Source organism: Rattus rattus, chromosome 11, assembly GCF_011064425.1.
Source record: "Rattus rattus isolate New Zealand chromosome 11, Rrattus_CSIRO_v1, whole genome shotgun sequence".
Classification (NCBI taxonomy): domain Eukaryota; kingdom Metazoa; phylum Chordata; class Mammalia; order Rodentia; family Muridae; genus Rattus; species Rattus rattus.
Window position 1 is genome coordinate 22097760 of NC_046164.1, and position 18583 is coordinate 22116342.

The following is an 18583-nucleotide window of genomic DNA, read 5'->3' on the forward strand; positions in this document are numbered from 1 at the left end:
GGTGTCTGCTCTTATAAAGTTTTGAGATATTGATATGTGAACATTTTAGTTGAAAATCAGTAAGAATCATGACTTCTCTTGGAAAGTGCTTCTGTGAGCAAGAATCCCCCTGTGTGGGATTATTGGAACTCTGCCTGTTTATTTATTTATTTATTTTTGGCAACTGGGAACAGAAGAAACTTCCTCTCAGCATAGTCCTGGAAAGAACACTAATGCTCTCACAACTCCCTTTTACATCCCACTTTACCCTTTACGGGGCTGAGCTTAATTGCTTGACCACTGGCTCTCTTCTTGACTGAAAACCCCTTATGAGAGACTTGCCTTTCTTTTTGTAAGCCTCACCTTCCCAGAACAGAGACACCATGGATAAGAGAAGGAATAAATTAAAGACCACGGGAATCTATCTAAGGTTTAACCAAGTCTCCCTCTCAAAGTTTATATGTGTATTTCGTCTGCAGATATTTCTGTGCATGGTGTGCATGCCTGCTGGCTGCACAGCCCAGAAGATGGTATAGGAGCCCCTGGGTCTGGAGTTAGACTATTGTGAGCTGCCAATGTAGTGCCAAGAATTGAGCCCAGGTCCTCTGGAAGAGTAGCCAGTCCCTTTAAGCCACCTCTCCAGCCTCCCAAGTCTCCATCTTAAAGGTTTCATCCAACAAAAGCAGATTGGTAGCGTAGTTGGGAGTAACCTTGCTTCCTCAGTTGCAAGAAAATGCTTTCTTCTGCTCACAAAATCAAAGGCCCACCAGGCTCGCCCCACACAGCTCTGAATTTCCCTGGGCATCACTGGTCTTCTGGTATCACCCCTAGCAAGTACTAGTGGTCAAAGGAACAATGCCGCTGCCTCTTCCTGTCTCCTCACAATCCTTAATAGGATCTCAGAGCTACCACCTCTTACAGTGTGGGCCAATTGCCCGATTTTCATTCGATTCAAACAATTGGTCAAAGGAACAGGAATATAAACACAGAGCAGGCCCAGCTTAGCTAAAAACACGTTTTTACCCTCAGTCCAAAATATCTTAAAAATAACTTGTCTCTATTCTATTTTCTTTAGGACACATTTTCATTGGGTGAAAATAAGCATCAAAAATACTCACTACGCTTGCTCAAAAAAAAAAAAAATATATATATATATATACACCAAAAGAAAAAATTTAAATTCGATCATTTGTAAAAATTGCAGTTACAGTGTTTACTTGGAAAAAATATTTTTATCTGGCTACTTAGCATCATTTAATATGCGACATTAAATAATCATTGCAGTATGTCATCAAATATAATTAGCAAAAGTATTTTTATCTGAACACTTAGCTTTGCATATATTCAACAATAAATATTCATTGCAGCAAGATATCAAATGTTTTTCTCTTGTTTCAGTAAATTTATATGATTTCTATTTAGTAATAGAACAGTGGATTTTTTTTAACTTTTTCTTCTTATTAAAGACTTAATGAGCACAATTATCACTTAAATACCCACAATAACATGTTTTCCAATCTTCTAATAATAGATAAAAATAGTTTAAATTCCCTTATTTTTTGTTTCTCTACCTTGAAGTTTCAACAATCATATAACAATTCTTTGAAGGGCTCTCAGAAGGGGTTTTGCCTGTTCCCAATGCTCACAAACATACTCATACCTGCCTATATTTGTACTCATTTGGTTTTTACTGTATATTAAAAATACTAAATTTATCCTCACTTTTCTAAAATCAGCAGTAAATTATTAGCCTCACCTTATGATCAAATGGATCCTTTTAAAATAAATAAATGTCATTTTCCCTTAGTAGGTAGTTCCAGAATATAAAAGCAGACATATGATTATTTTGAAAGAAGGAAACAGTTTCAAAGATCAAACTCATAAAATGGTATTCTCTTAAGTCCTGTGTCTGGAATATAAAAGCAGACTTTAAATATTTCTTTTCCTTTTCAAATGTAACCATAATTAAGTCCTAAGGTCACTATGCTAGACAGCAGGCAACTAAAAAATGGTATCTCATTTTACTTCAAGGGTTTAAGTCACTGAATCTCAGCGCACACAGCATATGCCCAGAAAGATCTTGTCTGTCACCGCTAGCTGACAATGTACTCTAAAGTAAGAAAGGAGGGCTCGATTGCCATGGTTTACTTACCTTTGGGTGTCTTGAAAAATTCTGGCAGGACTAAAATGAAGGTGATCACTATTGCCATAAATAATTTAAGGAAAGCTGTTTCTGTCATGTCCACTCACATGACACAAATGTGTTTCCATCCGTAGCTTGATACTGTTGCTTCCTGCTTCTCATCTCAGCTCTACTTCAAGTTCCTGAGATTCACCTCACCCTCACTTCCGTTTGGGGCTGACTTAAAAAAAAAAAAAGTTACCCAGAACAGAGACTTCTTCATTTTGAGTCACTTTGCCTAATAAAGCCGCCTTCTAGCAAGGACTGTTGAGCTAACTGATAAACAAGGAGGATGAAGAAATGATCTTAAGAAACAAAGAGGGTCTGGCTTCATCCAGATTTGAAGCTGCTTTTCATGTTTACCAATGGGTAAGAATACATGTAAACCTACAACATAATAACCAAAAACCAAAGGACAAATGTCAGCGGCACCCTGGTTTATAAACATCATTCACTCATTTACTTCATAAATGATAGTTGAGCTCTCTGAAAACCAGATCCTGTGCTGGACTCTGGTGTTTGGAAGACAGTAAACAGCACAAGATATGAGCATAAACAAAAGGCTTATGAAAATGTGGGGTTCTGCTTTAGTGTTGTCTCTGTGGTCAAATGAAACTTGTTTGTGAATGTTACGTCTATAAACAGGGTTTACTATGACGAAATCCACATTCCTGTTCTCCTTGCAAAAGAATGAAATCATTTGTTTTAGAGTGCAAATGAAGGAAAGCGGAAAACTCTTAGGAATACAGCAAACAAGGCAAGCAAATGTTCTTACTTAGACAATGCAAGTAGTTAGCATTTCCATGGGCCCTCCGCAACCTCCCCTTCCCTTCCCTTTAAAATAAAATGTATCAAGTACTTCAATTTGTACTTAGAGCAAATGTATCCTTTGCTCCCTGCTCTGTCCCTGTAGTTCTGTAATCATTCCTTTCTGCTGACCCTCTCTTTTGTTCTCTCTCACCCACTCCTAGGCTTTATGGAACAACAGGCGGGTGGGGAGGGAAAGGACAAAGATTAGTTTGGGAAAATGCCCCAAGAATCAACTGACTTGTCTTCCTAGTGGATACTATGAATTTACATACACATGGGAATCCTCAGGAAGGGGATTTTAAGACCTGAGCAGTAGAAACAGGAATAGAATTCCCAAGCGTATACTTTATTTTAAGAACAGCATTAAGGATTATGTGAACACTAGCCAGTAGGAGTGAAATTTCCAGTTAAGTACCATCTAGATCCATTGATACTCTACAAGCCTTTGTAGTCTTCAGCAATAGGGTCTTACAGTCCTGTGGTGGAGGAGAACCAATAGCATTAGCAATACCCTGTAACGTTTGTGGGGTCTATAGGATCCCTTTGGCTAATAATTCAAAATGATGTAACTCACTCCTAGTGCCGGGGGTTTTATGTGGTAGCATATGATGTCTAGTTGAGATACTGGTCCCCCTGCCCATGATATGCTAATTCCCTTTAAATTCTTTATATAAATATACATCTTAGAAAGCTACTACAGTAGTAGGTTTCCATACAACTTTTCGAAAGCCCTTTAGTGTTAATGGTCCTTGGCACAGTTCCTCCTCTACCCTGCCCTCCCAGCCCTGCCCCATCATCCCCTCCGACTACAATTTCTCTTTTATCCCTTTTTAACACTATATTCTACTTCTTCCTTCCTTGATATCTTAATGTCTATTCTTTTCCTTATAAATGTTGCAATAATACCTTAACATACTCAGTAATTCTTATATCCATAGTAAAAAATTATTGATTTAATGGCTTTCTATGTTGTAATGTTTCTGCCAGGTCTGCATTAGTCATTTCCGGTTGCTGTGTTGAAATGTGAGCAGAATCACTTAAGGGAAGGAAGATTAATTGGGCTCACATGTTGAGGGGCTTCAGTGTATAGTCATGTGGCTCCATTGCTGCTGGGTCTGTGCTTGGTAAGGCAAAATATGGTGCAAAACATGGCAGGGCGAAGTGGCTCATCTCACAGTGGACAGGCTGCATAGGAACAAATACCCATTAAGAGTGCTCCCTCAGCAATCTACTCCCTACGAGAGCCCACATAATAATTCATTCAGCTAAGAATTCCATGGACTAATCTATTAATTAAATCAGAGCTTGTGATTCTGATTCATTTATCAAAAATCTGTCAGCCGGCAGCCAAGCCTTAAACACATGAAACTTCATGAAACATTTTTCTTAGAATCAATCAAACCATTCTGACATAATACATACTGACATTCCAATGCACATGTACACACACACACACACACACACACACGCACATGTACACACACACACACACACACATACACACACAGACACACACACACACACACACACACAGTATCATCACTATTGCTACTGCTACTGCCACCACCACCTTGCTCCCTTCCACTCTGACTCAATCTGGTTATCATATTTTTAGACACTTTAAAGTCAATTTTCTTGAAAGGCCCTTTGTCTTGGCTACGATCATGTGCTCTGCACCTGGCTTCTCTGGTGGTGTCCAGATGGTGGCTATCAGGAGAGCAACAGAAGGACCATAAATCCTAGGCCACAGGCTGGCTGCTCTGAGTATACAGGGGATCAGACTCTCAGCTAAACTGTAATTCACTTGCTAGACATTTGTGCTACCTCTGACTTACCAAATATTACGAAAAACAATGTTATTGTCTATGATCATTCTTGTAGATTGCTAATCCAATTATATTGTGTATGTGCATGTGTATGCGCGTGTGTGTGTGTGTGAGAGAGAGAGAGAGAGAGAGAGAGAGAGAGAGAGAGAGAGAGAGAGAGAGAGAGAGAGGGGAGAGAGAGAGAGAGAGAGAGAGAGAGAGAGAGAGAGAGAGAGAGAGAGAGAGAGAGAGACTGGGAAGATACAGAGGACAACTTTCAGTAGGTAGTTCTGTCCTTACAGAGTGTGGGTCTTGGAGATCAAACTCAAGTCATCATACGTGATGGTGTAAAACATTAAACATGAATCTTCTCTTTCAAATACTGTAAAACTTGTGTTTAGGGCAAGTTCGACGGCTTGAATATGCTTGGCCCAGGGAGTGGCACTATTAGGCGGTTTAGCCTTGTTGGAATAGGTGTGTCACTGTGGGGGGGGGCTTTAATACCCTTGTCCTAGCTGTCTGGATGCCACTTGTTCTGCTACTGCCTTCGGAACAAGAGTTGGAACTCTCAGCTCCTCCAGCCTGGACACTGCCTTGGTGATACTGGACTGAACCTCTGAGCCTGTAAGCCAATCCCAATTAAAGTTCTCCTTATAAGAGTTGCCTTGGTCATGGTGTCTGGTCATAGCAGTAAAACCCTAAGACGGCAAGGAATTCAAATCTTTTTATCTCCCACACATTGTAAGACTTCTATGCCAGTGTTTTAGTCCCTCCCACCAGCGAAGCCATTGGTTACACAAATGCTTTGCTGCATTCCTGGAATTTGATGACCTGAACGGTTAGTGACTTTTTTCTCCTACAAGCAATGCCCTGACCCCCACCTCTTCTTTCATTTCCTGTGTACAAACTCTTTTCAGTCTAGCCAATCAAATATGATTTCAAGGACAGACCCCACCCAATGGGGAAGACACAGTCACCAACTCCTGAGTTAGAATAAAAACCAAACACGTTTTCTGTTAATGTGCAACTGATCTTCCTTTCTGAGCACACCCTCTTTATCAAGATGAAGCTTTGCCCCGGGCAGATGCTTCAGTTGGAGTGGCGGTTTCTTTGCAAACACCAGCAAGTGCCTTTACCCGCTAAGCCATCTTGCCATATCTGGTTACTATAAATGTTTCAAACACTGTCTGCCGTTACTAACTGCTTGAAATATTAACAGCCAAAGACAAATTCCAAATGTGCAGTGGGTGTTTGGTCTGCTAGAAACAAAGAATAATCTCAGTGTGGCACAGGAACACACAAACAAAGCAAAAGTAGCATGACAGGTGTCTTAGTCACTGTCCTATTGCTGTGAAGAGACACCATGACCCAAGACAACTTATAACATAAAGCATCTCATAGTTTCCGAGACATAGCCCATTATCATCATAGGGGAGCATGGTGGCAGGTAAGTGTGCTGCTGAAGCAGTAGGTAAGAACTACAGCCTGATCTACAGAGAGAGAGAGAGAGAGAAAGAGAGAGAGAGAGAGAGAGAGAGAGAGAGAGAGAGAGAGAGAGAGAGAGAGAGACTGGGCCTGGTGTGGACTTTTCAAACCTCAAAACCCACTCCCCAGTGACATACTTCCCCAGCAAGGCCACACCTATTCCAACAAGGCCATACCCCCAATCCTTCTAATCCTTTCAAACAATTCCACTCTCTGGTGACCAATCATTCAATATATGAGTCTATTAGGGCCATTCTCATTCAAACCACCATAACAATGCAATTTCTCATTGGGGAAAAGGCTGCAGCAGACATAAACTAAACTCACTATCACATCAGAACAAGAACTTCATTTGGTTTTTATTCTAATGCAGATGGAGACTATGCCCCCTGCAATCCCCAGAACTGGCCGGTGCAGTGAGAATTTTGTTGTCTTTTAAAAACCCAGTTATAGGGGTTGGGGTAGAGCGCTTGCCTAGCAAGCGCAAGGCCCTGGGTTCAGCCCCCAGCTCCGAAAAAAAAGAAAAAAAAAAAAAAAAAAAACAAAAAAACCCAGTTATACATGAAACTCAAGACGAATGATCAAAATGTGAATGCTTCACTCCTTCTTTAAAAGGGGAACAAGAATACCCTTGGCAGGGAAGAGAGAGGCAAAGATTAAAACAGAGGCAGAAGGAACACCCATTCAGAGCCTGCCCCACATGTGGTCCACACATATACAGCCACCCAATTAGACAAGATGGATGAAGCAAAGAAGTGCAGGCAGACAGGAGCCGGATGTAGATCGATCCTGAGAGACACAGCCAGAACACAGCAAACACAGAGGCGAATGCCAGCAGCAAACCACTGAACTGAGAACGGGACCCCCGTTGAAGGAATCAGAGAATGAACTGGAAGAGCTTGAAGGGGCTTGAGACCCCATATGAACAACAACACCAAGCAACCAGAGCTTCCAGGGACTAAGCCACTACCCAAAGACTATACATGGACTGACCCTGGACTCTGACCTCATAGGTAGCAATGAATATCCTAGTAAGAGCACCAGTGGAAGGGGAAGCCCTGGGTCCTGCTAAGACTGAACCCCCAGTGAACGGGATTGTTGGGGGGAGGGCGGCAGTGGGGGGAGGATGGGGAGGGGAACACCCATAAGGAAGGGGAGGGGGAGAGGTTAGGGGGATGTTGGCCCGGAAACCGGGAAAGGGAATAACACTCGAAATGTAAATAAGAAATACTCAAGTTAATAAAAACATTTTTTTAAAAAACCCAGTTATATTATGTAAACATGTTTTTGTTTTAATCCAAGTTGTGGGATATGGGGTTGCTTCAGATTATCCACAGCAGCAGACTATTTGTCTTGTGGTGCTCTGTGATTCTTCCAGCTCTGATAGTTTAATTCTAATGATTCTAGAGAGGGAATGGACGTCAGAGACCCAGGGATGCACTCTAAAGAAGAAAATGGCTACTGGTTCCTGCTGTTGGTTCCTGTTCCTGCTCCTGCTCCTGCTCCTGCTCCTCCTCCTCCTGCTCCTGCTCCTGCTCCTGCTCCTGCTCCTGCTCCTGTTCCTGCTCCTGCTGCTGCTCCTCCTGCCCCTGCCCCTGCCCCTGCCCCTGCCCCTGCCCCTGCCCCTGCCCCTGCCCCTGCTCCTACTCCTGCCCCTGCCCCTGCTCCTGCTGTTGCTATGGTTGAGAAAAGAGAGATAAGAAGTTGGAGATAGCCTTACTTGACAAAGATTGGACTTGCCCCAAGGAACTCAATGACCCTATTTAGTAGGAAATAGTTTAAAGAGACCTACACCCCCTTTCCCCTCTAACCTTCTTTCTCTCCTACCTGGTGTTGGGGTGTTAGAAGGAATAAGCATTAGAAGGGAGGCAGAGATTTTTTTTTAAAAGCAAAGCAGAAAAAATAATGCCAATGGGCTGGGGTCCAACCTCACAATCTTTCACAATTTGCTCACAATTAAGAGCACTGGCTGCTCTTGCAGAGAACCCAGGTTCAGTTCCCAGCACCCACATGGCAGCTCACACAAACACTGTGTTCCAGGCATACAATGCCCTCTTCATGTCTCCTCAGGCACACATGTGGGACACAGACATGCATCCAGGCCAAATACCCACACACATAAAGTAATAAAAGAGTCATTTAAGAGAAAAAATTGATGTGATGGAACGAAGGAAAAGGAGGGGAGAGGTTGGCTATGTCAGTCCCTCAGGTTCTGGGAATGTAGCCCAGTCTTTGTGTGAACAATCTTTTACCAGGTGGTAGAGAGTAAAAAGATTGGCATAAAAGTTTTACAAGGTGGAGAAATTTATAGAATATTGGCTCTTGTCAGACTGGCTACTCTTGGTAGAAAAGAAGGCATTTTTTTCTTGTCTTACAATTATCTCTCAATGCTCAATGGCAAGGATTAAAAACAATAGACCAAAATGCCTTGCTTCTTTAACTGCCATAATTCATCCATTAAAGTGTTTCCCAGATGAAATTTCTAAATATATAAAGTACAGCCTCATAAGCTTGCAGTTTAAATATCAGAAATCCTGAGAATTTAAGCTGCACTTTCTTATAATCAATTCAGTTTTAAGTGAGAGTCCCTCAGAAACAAACAGGCATGCTCAATTTGGAATCTACTTGACTTTCTATATTCTGCAGGTAAAGCTGAAGCAGTAAGCCAATTGGTAATGAATGTCTGTCATCAAAGCACTTCAGAGGTGGAAGAAAGAGTCAATGGTCATCCTCAGCTACTCAGTAAACTCAGAGTTAGCCTGGACTACAGGATATCCTATCTCGAAAAACTAAACAAAACAAAAAACTGAAGTAACAGAAAAGTTGGAAAAAAGATAACTCTGAGTTATCAGAGAGGAAAGAACTAGGGCTCAGTCACAATCAAATCAAAGTGAAGTCCAACTGTTTGAATAACTCGGTGTCTAATGTCTGGGATCCACTCGGGATCACCTGGAGACCTCCAAAGGGCTTGGATAGCCATCGACAGCATATGAAGCTTACCTTCAAGCTTCAGGCTGCCTCCGTTCTACAGCTTCTGCTCTCCTTGATGGTCATCCCCTGATATTGGCAACTCCAAACTTCTGGTAGGAGGTTCCAGAATTTTGGAGTCATGGAGAGCAGCTTGGCACCATGAAGAGAGCACTTTCACCAAGAGTCTCTCATAGGCTCTCTTCATGGTGCCAAGCCTCGATTTCTCCACCTGATCCCTTGAATCCCTTGAATCCTGGGCCTTCAACTGCTACTCTGGCTTCACTTCCACCAGTGGCCTCTCCTGCTTCCTCACAGTGCCAAGCCTCAGCGTCTCTCTATGATTCCTCTATGCCTTCAAAACCAGTACCTCCTGACCGACGATACATGACCAACTTTGGCTTCCGGCACGAGATACAGCATTGGCCACCTCTGGAACACCAGCTTCTGTGTGCTGACTTTCAGGAAACACTTGCCAGAATATTTCACCTCAGTGACGCTGGTCTCTTCTTAATCACCACGAGTTTCTCAGCTCCAGCTGACCAGAGCAGATTATCCCAACAAAGGAAAGGTTTCATGTTAGTGGTTCTGGTTTCTTGCAGCCAATTCTTCAGGCCTAGCTGAGCAAACTACAGATTCTTAACTCATGCTATGCAATGGCCGCAGTAGAGTCTTTAAGGAACTCTCTGGACCTTCATAAGCCAGGCCTTCATCCTCTGCATTTCTATCAAGACTCTTGTTTTCTGTGCTCCCACAGAACAGTTCACCAAGTCTTTAACATAACACTCCATGGCTTTTCTAGCTCAAAGTTCCAAAGTCCCTTCATAATCCTCCCCAAAACAGTATGGTCAGGTCTGTCACATCATTACCCCATTAACCTGGTAGTAGTTTTTGTCCTAGTTAGAGTTACCATGGCTATGCTGAAACTCCATGACCAAAGGCAAGTCTGGGAGGAAAGGGTTTATTTGGCTTATACATTATAGTCCATCATTGATGGAAGTCAGGGCAGGACCCTGAAGACAGGAGCTAATGCAGAGACCATGGAGGGTGGTCTAGTTTCACTGGGCCTTGCTTCCAAGTCTGAGTGTAGAGGAGGGCCAGAACAATGGAAGGTCCTTACGAAAACTTAATGCAACCTGTTTAGTCATTTCTAAAACCAAGTGTCATTAGAAGTATCCACAGCTGGCCTCGTCAGGAAAAGGTACCTAAGTTGGAGTCGTCATGTCTGGCCAGCCGGTGACCAGGAAATGCTAAGGAGTCCAGGGAACGTTTTGAGTAGCTTCAATGGGTTTGTGTTTATTGTCATGTATAGCTCAGCTTTTAGCTCCAGACATTACTCTGCTCTTTAGAGAAACTAAGACCTTTCAGGGTCTACCTCGCACACGAGTTATACTGCTGAAATAGTTGGGTATCTTTTAGAGAGAAGCCAACCTCGGCATTGGTTTGGGCTGACAGTCAGACACAATGACTGTGTAATCCTGTGGTGGCCCTTGCAGTGGCTGCTTATGGCTGGCGCTGATGGAAACCACACTGCTGACTACACCATATTGTGGTTCTTGGGTCCCATGTTATTTCTTTTATCCCTACCGTTTCATATTTTTTAATGTTTGTGGGTTTCTGAAACAAAACTAGGACTCAGAAAACTTAAATGGGGAAGGAGCATTCTATCCAAGATACAAAAGGAGGAAGTAACCTCAGGCCAGTGTGACCATGAGATTCTTAAGGGATGAGTGTGCGGATATCATGAAAGAGCTTTGGCATCACTGTGCCTAACCTCAGAGCCAGGAAGCACCATGGTAACAGTCATTCTTCGGGACAATGGTCCTGAGGTAGACAGTCTCTCCTCATACTAACTTTTAAGATTTGGATTTAGATTGACCCCAAAACACTCACTTTGTCATCTTCAAATTAATAGTCTTTCTTCAGCAGCCAGACTTGAGGGTCCATTCTGGTCTCATCCCATAGGGCATCTGATCCATACTCTGCATAGCAACGGGTACTCTGTGGAGGAGAGAATGTTCCCTTTCCTGAGCCAATGTCTTAGTCAGGGTTTCTATTCCTGCACAACACATCATGACCAAGAAGCAGTTTGGGGAGGAAAGGGGTTATGCAGCTTACACTTCCACGTTGCTGTTCATCACCAAAGGAAGTCAGGACTGGAACTCAAGCAGGACAGGGAGCAGGAACTGATGCAGAGGTCATGGAGAAATGTTACTGACTTCTTTCCCCTGGATTGCTCAGCTTGCTCTCTTATAGAACCCTAGACTACCAGCCCACAGATGGCACCACCCACCATGGGCTGGGTCCTCCCCCCTTGATCACTAATGGGAAAATGCCTTATAGCTGGGTCCCATGGAGGCATTTCCACAACTGAGGCTCCTTTTCTGTGATAAATCCAGCTTGTGTCAAGTTGACACACAAAACCAATCAGTATGGTGATGGTGTTCATCCCAAGGCTGTGTGTGAAGAACTCTGCTGGTTGAATATTCTGGCTTTGATTTCCTACACACACACACACACACACACACACACACACACACACACACACACAAGCATAGCCCTATGTGCTTTATTTGAATTTTAATCCTATGTAGTTATCTATCACTGTGTTAAATTAATGCCAGGATGTATTTCATATGAGCAATATTTTCTATTTCTCCTCCCTAGTGGAAACTATTCTCAATTCCTTCATTATATCCTATGGGAAGATCTTTTTGGCATCAGAAACAAGAGTAATCAATGGCATTTATTGAACATTTGCTATGCACTACTGCAGTAATGCATGCGTTGTGTGGACTACTGTGTTTGACTCCCGGCAACTCTCTGAGGCAGTTACTCTAATCCCCTTTTATAGGCAGAGTTGTATAGAAAAGTCAGGTTAATGTGCTCAGGCACACTGCTGTGGGTCATGCTGAGCTTCAAACATAAGGAGTCTAACTTCAGACTTAATGCACAGCCTCACTGTCAGCCTGGGTGAGAGGATTGGTTAGGAAGGATCATTTCTAAATAACATTAGCTCAGGGGTGGAAAGATGGCTCAGCCGTCAAAATCGTGTATCCCTCCTCCAAAGGATGCGCGTTTGATTCCCAACTCCCACATTATGCAGTTCACAATTGCCTGTACCTCTGAGAGCTCTGGGGGGCAATCCAGAGCCTCTGTTGTACCCCAACATCTGCACACACCCTGCATGTACAACACACACACACACACACACACACACACACACACATTTCTTCTACTACTACTGATGAGGATGAGGATGATGAAGAGGAGGAGGAGGAGGATGATTAGGATATCATCAAATGTTAAATACAGCCCTTACTTCAAGCCTGACTACACATTCACCCAGGGTTTCTGGCTGGTGGCCCAACTGATAATTCTTTGCCATGGAGAACCACACTGCACATTCTGTGACCTTCAGCAGATTCCCTTAGCTGTCCTCTCTGTCCTACTTTTGACAACAAAAATGTCTGCAGACATTGCCATAGCCCCCGGGGGAACAAAATGACTCCAAGCTGAAGACCACTGCAATAAACACTTCATGTCCAGTAAGTTATCTCCTGCCTGGAACAACCCCAGGAAAGAGCTGCTGATGCCTTCCTCACCTCAGGCCACTTCTGTTCTGGTTAATCTCACCATCCAGGTGAATTTAAAGAAACGATTCATCATCCCAATGTCTCCTAATTGTATTACTCTCAGATAGCCAACTACCGTGGCAACAGACAAATCCTTCAATTAATGCATTTTGTAAAGAAAATCATCTCTTCTTAACAAGGTCTGTTCGAGCCCAGGAAGGGTCCCAGGAATCCTCAATCTCTTTATTCACATAGCACTTCATTCAACAAATATTTACTGAACACTTAGGTTGCTTCTTGAACCTTGGAGAGTCGACAGTGTACAGGCAGAATCCCTGTCTTACTTCCTAGTGCAAGTGCACACTCAAATGAAAGAGAAATCAAGTAGATAATGAAAATAACACTGTCAAGCAATGTCCCATGGATGGGGTAGACACAGGCTGGCTGTGTGAGGATGCTAAAAGAGCCTTGTTATGATCCCATCTCATGCCACCTGGGACAAGACTTAACCTCAGGGACAGAAAAGAGCTAAGTGGTTGCCACAGGCTCGAGATAGATGACACAGAGACACAAGGGAATTGTTAGATCACAGACATGTTCCGTGACTGTGTTGACTTTTGTGGCAACTGCATACTAGTTAAAATTCTGGAGTTATACACTAGAAAGAGTAGCTTTGTACTATATGTAAATTATAACAACATTTTCCCTTCACAGTCTTTCCCTTTCCCAGTGTAATCTCTTTGCTATTTCAGAAATGGAGGTTATTGAGAAAGGAGCTATAATGTTGTTTCCAAAGATGGCATTTTCCCCCTGGGCAAGAGTTCAAACAGCGCTGACAAGAAATTCAGAGTCTCAGAGCAGGCTACCAGGAGACAGCCAATATGTTTCATCACCTCCTGTGGATGCAGCAAGGTTGTGGCAAAGCATACCAGAGCATAAGGGCACACTGGACATCACCCTTCCGTGGGGTAGCAAGTCAGCCGGCCAGACTTAGAATTGTAAGCAGCTCCTCAAACCAGCTCCTCAGAGAATCAGGAAAGATGCTGGGCCTGTCTCAGGTCACAAGCTGTGTGCATCACCCATTTCTTTCTTCCTTGGAAGGGGAAATCTGGCTTGATCTGCTTGAGAATGCTCAGAACTGGGCATCCACCCCAGGCCTGCTCATTCGAGCTTCCTCAGAGTGGAAGCTTGTATCCAGCCCATACACTACCAGCTGCTTTGCAGCCGCCATCCCCACCCAAGTCACCTGTGGCTGGAAGGAAGGACTTGTTTTAACCAACAAGCCCTCCTGTACTAAAATAGCAGGAAAGAACCTGTTGGAGCCCCTTTCTTGCCTTCTCGCTAGTACCCTCAGAAGGAACAACCAGCCTGTAATGAGTTTCTGGGTCTCTGGGGTGTTCCAGCCTCTGGCTATAAAGCTTTGGGTAACTCCTTTGATACCGAAGTACCTTATCTTAGGTGTGCATCCAGAAGTGGAAATACATAATCAAGACATCCTTCACAATGCTAGGGCAACATAGCAACCTCCGATTGTTTGATAACATAAAACATTAATGGCTCAGGCTGAAAACATGAGATCCCATAGACGCAGACTCAGATTTCAAAGCAACAGAAACGGAAGCTTGGCCGCAACCAGAGAAGCCTTCTGAATCTTATTGGCAGCATATCTTGACTTCCTTGGGGTTGGCCCAGAGTATGGGAGGCTTTGTTTCCTTTCTCCCTGGTGTCATGTAGACTGTTATCTGATGCTCCTCCGATGTGTGCAGTGTGCCACCTTCCACTCACCCGACGTCTTCGGATCTCAAGTCAGCTGCTTATTAAACAGCCAGAGTCTTTCTCCAAGTGCTCTGTGCTAAGAATAGACACTGAATGCAGAACAAGTGTGAAGGCAGAGGGTGTGTGTGTGTGTGTGTGTGTGTGTGTGTGTGTGTGTGCGCGCTTAAAAGTTGAACAAGACGGGGGTGAAAGAGGAAGTGTGAAAACCAACGAGTGGTGTGGGGTTTATGTGGCTCTGATCCATTGTTCATTCTCTTTCACAGTGAGCAGCACAGTGTTGAGCTGCACGGTGTCTCCTGGGCCGCCATCACCTCCCATAATCGGTAAAGCCGATCGGTAAGTGCTGATGAAGGCATACTCAGCAGGCCAACCATTGGCACTCACAGCAACACACCTCACTCTGTAAACATTCATACATAGTGTGGCTATGAGCTCGCTCTCAGAGAACATGAGAACAGAAACTAAAGTGGGTTGTTCTTGTCTGCTAGACAGTCATCAGGAAACGTTATATCCAACACAGAGCTGGTGCAGTCTTTAAATCACAAAACAACAATTAATCAGTAGGCTCACAACCGTTATTGTTTTCATCAGTGTATAAGAAGCATAGTGAGATGTTAGACTGCTTAGCAGGACACAAGAAAACAAACACAAACGCCTCCTGTTCAGCCCCTCGTTCTTGTAAGGTGACGGAATAAATAAATTTAAAGCCTTCTGAAATGTCATGAAACTCGTGGTATAACACTGTAAAATAGAAGGAAGTTTCTGTCTGTCTGTGTTGCAATGCTCAGAGAGAAACATTTCTCCTATCCAATGGAGTGGCTATTTCTCAATGGTTTATAGGCCAGGGGTATTTTTCATTCATTCATTTATAAGATATTTATGAGTTGCTAGAGTAGACATTCTCCACCAGTCAGAGAGACAGGCAAGCAAACCCACATTCACAGCCAGTACATACCACAACAGAGAGAAAGGCACCACGGGCACTATGGGAGCATGTAGGAATAACACAGCACGCTTGGAAAGGTCCAGATAAAGATCACCAGGGCAGGAGTTGTCTTCAGGCCCAGCAAATATCAGAAAAGAGGGTAGGGTGTGTGTGTGTGTGTGTGTGTGTGTGTATGTGTGTGTGTGTGTGTGTGTGTGTATGTATGTGTGTGGTGTGGTGTGTATGTGCATGCCCCTGCAGTTTTAAAGGCCTGACTATGGGAAAGATAATGTGGTATAGACAAAGCAAACAGTTCAGAGTGGGCACAGTGCTGGCTTGGCAATCAGCAGCTCGTTAGACCGTGAGGGGCCTTAAGCTATGCTAAGGTGAATCATGAAAACAACAGTCAACAGGGTCGGGTAGTTCCACCTCCAAGTCAGAAAGTGTGCTCATGGAAGAGATCTACTTACAGATGGCCGAATGGAAATAGGCTTGTAAAAGAATGCACATTCCTTCCCACGTCCTCAGCACTGTGTGGAGTAGCTTGAGGTAAGTGTTCTGTAAGGGTCTGTAAGGAGGGGAGAGTATCTCCCTTCCACTTGTAAAGAGTGAGTCTTCCCACTTTACGCTCTGCATCATGGGCATGAGGTCAAACCATGATGTTCTGTGATTTGACAGGGACTGTACCTTATCTGCTGGCCACATGGTCTAGAGAACAAGGGGGCGTTAGCTTCTCCTGCGCTAGGGGCAGGCTCCATGACTCTCACATGAAAGGCAGGAACATGTTCTTACCAGGTTATCTCAGTTACTTTTCCGTTGCTGTTATGAGACACCATGAGAGAGGCAACTTGTAGAAGGAAGAGTTTATTTTGTCTTACGTTACAGAGGGAGAGGCCATAATGACAGAGCAAGCATGGTGGCAAGCACCTTCAATAACTGGCAGAGTGCAAAATTGAAATGGGGGTGAGGCTTTAAGCTCCCAAAGGCTGCCCCTAGTGACTTCCTCCAGCAAGGCTGACCAGGAACGCCATAGGCAGACCATGCTGCTCTCAATTTCAGACATTCACCCATATCTGCCTTCCAAGCTCTGGGGTCACAGCTGTGTGCCATCACAGCCAGCTTTTTAATTAATTAACTGATTACTTATTTGTGTGGCCATGTGTGCCACAGTGTACCTGTGGCAGCCAGAGAGCAGCCTGAAGTAGTCAGTCCTCCCCGTTACCATGGGCTCTGAAGAACAAACTTGGACCATCAGGCCTTCTTGGAAAGCACCCTTGCTTCCTAAGCCGTCTTGCTGGTCCGGCTGTAGCATTTCTTCCTCCCAGGTTTGAGACCTTGGTAGAATGTGTGTCTTAACATCTCTGTATGTCCATGGGCCTGCTTTGACTAGAAAAAATAATCTCTCCCTCTCTGAGACTGCTTTTGAGGTTTTCATTTGGAGTTTTTTTTTTTTTTTTGAGCATCAACAATTAACCTCAATTTTATAATTTATCATCGATCAAAATGTTCTGAGCACCTACAAAGGACACTGTATTAGCATCATCTGTCAGTTATCAGCAATAAGATTCTAGGTTCAACTATTTACTTCTAATCATTTTTTTTTTTGGTTCTTTTTTTCGGAGCTGGGGACCGAACCCAGGGCCTTGTGCTTCCTAGGCAAGCGCTCTACCACTGAGCTAAATCCCCAACCCCACTTCTAATCATTCTTATATGGTCTTGTCTCAGGGCCAAATACCTTGGCTTTATTGATCTTTCGCAACTTGTCGGTTCTGTGGGATGGCATTCTTTTCACTGCTCCTTTCTTCTCACAATCACTGCACGTCTCAATTTTACAGTTTTAACTCTGTATTGTTCTTTGGGGTTATTACAAGAAAGACTAGAAAAATATGGCAATCAAGTCAGATCCAACAGTCTTATTACCTGGGCGGGTCATAAGATCTTGTCATAGAAATGGAACTGTAACTCTTCTCCAAACACTGATGCTCGGTGTTGCTAGAGTAAGAAGTCAACACCAGCCTTTTCCGTTTTAGAATTAAACAGTAAAATCGGGCTACGTCTCAGACTTCATTAATATGCCATCTAAGTCATACAGCTCAAAAAGATAAATTATATGAAAGTCTTCAACAGTTACAAAAGGGGATATAAGCTATCTCTCCAATGTGGAATCGTTCATCTACTAAAAATATACATGTTACGCACCTTCTCTTTCATGCACATGGTAAAAATAGACAATTAGATGTAGCGGCGATCTAAATAAGCAATATTCTATCTCACAAGGCTTACATTCAAATGAGGGTAGGGAGTCAGAGATGGCAGGTGCTGAGTGCTTAGTGCTGAAAAGTGAGGCACTAGGCAAGGACTGAAGGTTTCCATAGGTGACAAGGAAGAAGGAGCCAGCTGTGTGAAAGGCAAACAGCAGGCCACATAAGGGACCCTTGGTGTGGAGACACACAGAGAAAAGTAGTCCAGTGTCAGGGACAGCTAAAAGAGCAAGTGAGAGTACCCTAGGCTAGTGTTACTGATCACGATTGCCAAGGATATTTTGATGGCTTTTGCTGGAGTGGAACAAATAATTAGAAAATCAGAATCAGCTAGTAAATCTAAATCTTTTTTTTTTTTTTCTTTTTCGGAGCTGGGGACCGAACCCAGGGCCTTGCGCTTGCTAGGCAAGCGTTCTACCACTGAGCTAAATCCCCAACCCCAGCTAGTAAATCTAATACAAAAGACTCCAGCATAGAACACGTGGCATGTTTAGTTAGTAGAAAGGAAAAGAAAAGGTCTGTGAGAGTGCCTGTTTTAAATCGGGGCCCACTTTCTTTCATTGTATCTGATTCTCTGTTAACGCTCACAAACCCTAACACTGACTGAAAACTCGAACCAAGCCTTAAAGTAGTTCCAAATTCCACAATCTCTGGCTGTGGGTTTATACACCGCATTCTGTAGTTAAAGACAGCGCTACTGGAGTTTTGTGTGTAGGTGTCACTGCATGGGGAGTGTCTTTTCCACTGCCTCAGATAAAAACTCTCTTGTACTTTGTGAACTGAGCCAACACCATAGTTTTCTTGATGTATCTATTTCC

The 18583-nt window shown here is 43.5% G+C and overlaps 1 protein-coding gene across 2 annotated transcripts in view; it reads right to left on the bottom strand.

Annotated features, from left to right (window-relative positions):
* The window catches only part of Tmem156 (transmembrane protein 156), a 28300-nt gene extending 26056 nt beyond the window's left edge, over positions 1–2244 (bottom strand). For both annotated transcript variants that reach the window (XM_032916462.1, XM_032916461.1), the window contains exon 1: positions 2132–2244. In XM_032916462.1, coding sequence (XP_032772353.1) covers positions 2132–2219 — 88 coding nt within the window. In that variant the 5' untranslated portion in view covers positions 2220–2244. The remainder of the gene's footprint in view (positions 1–2131) is intronic.
* Between the last annotated feature and the right edge of the window lie 16339 nt (positions 2245–18583).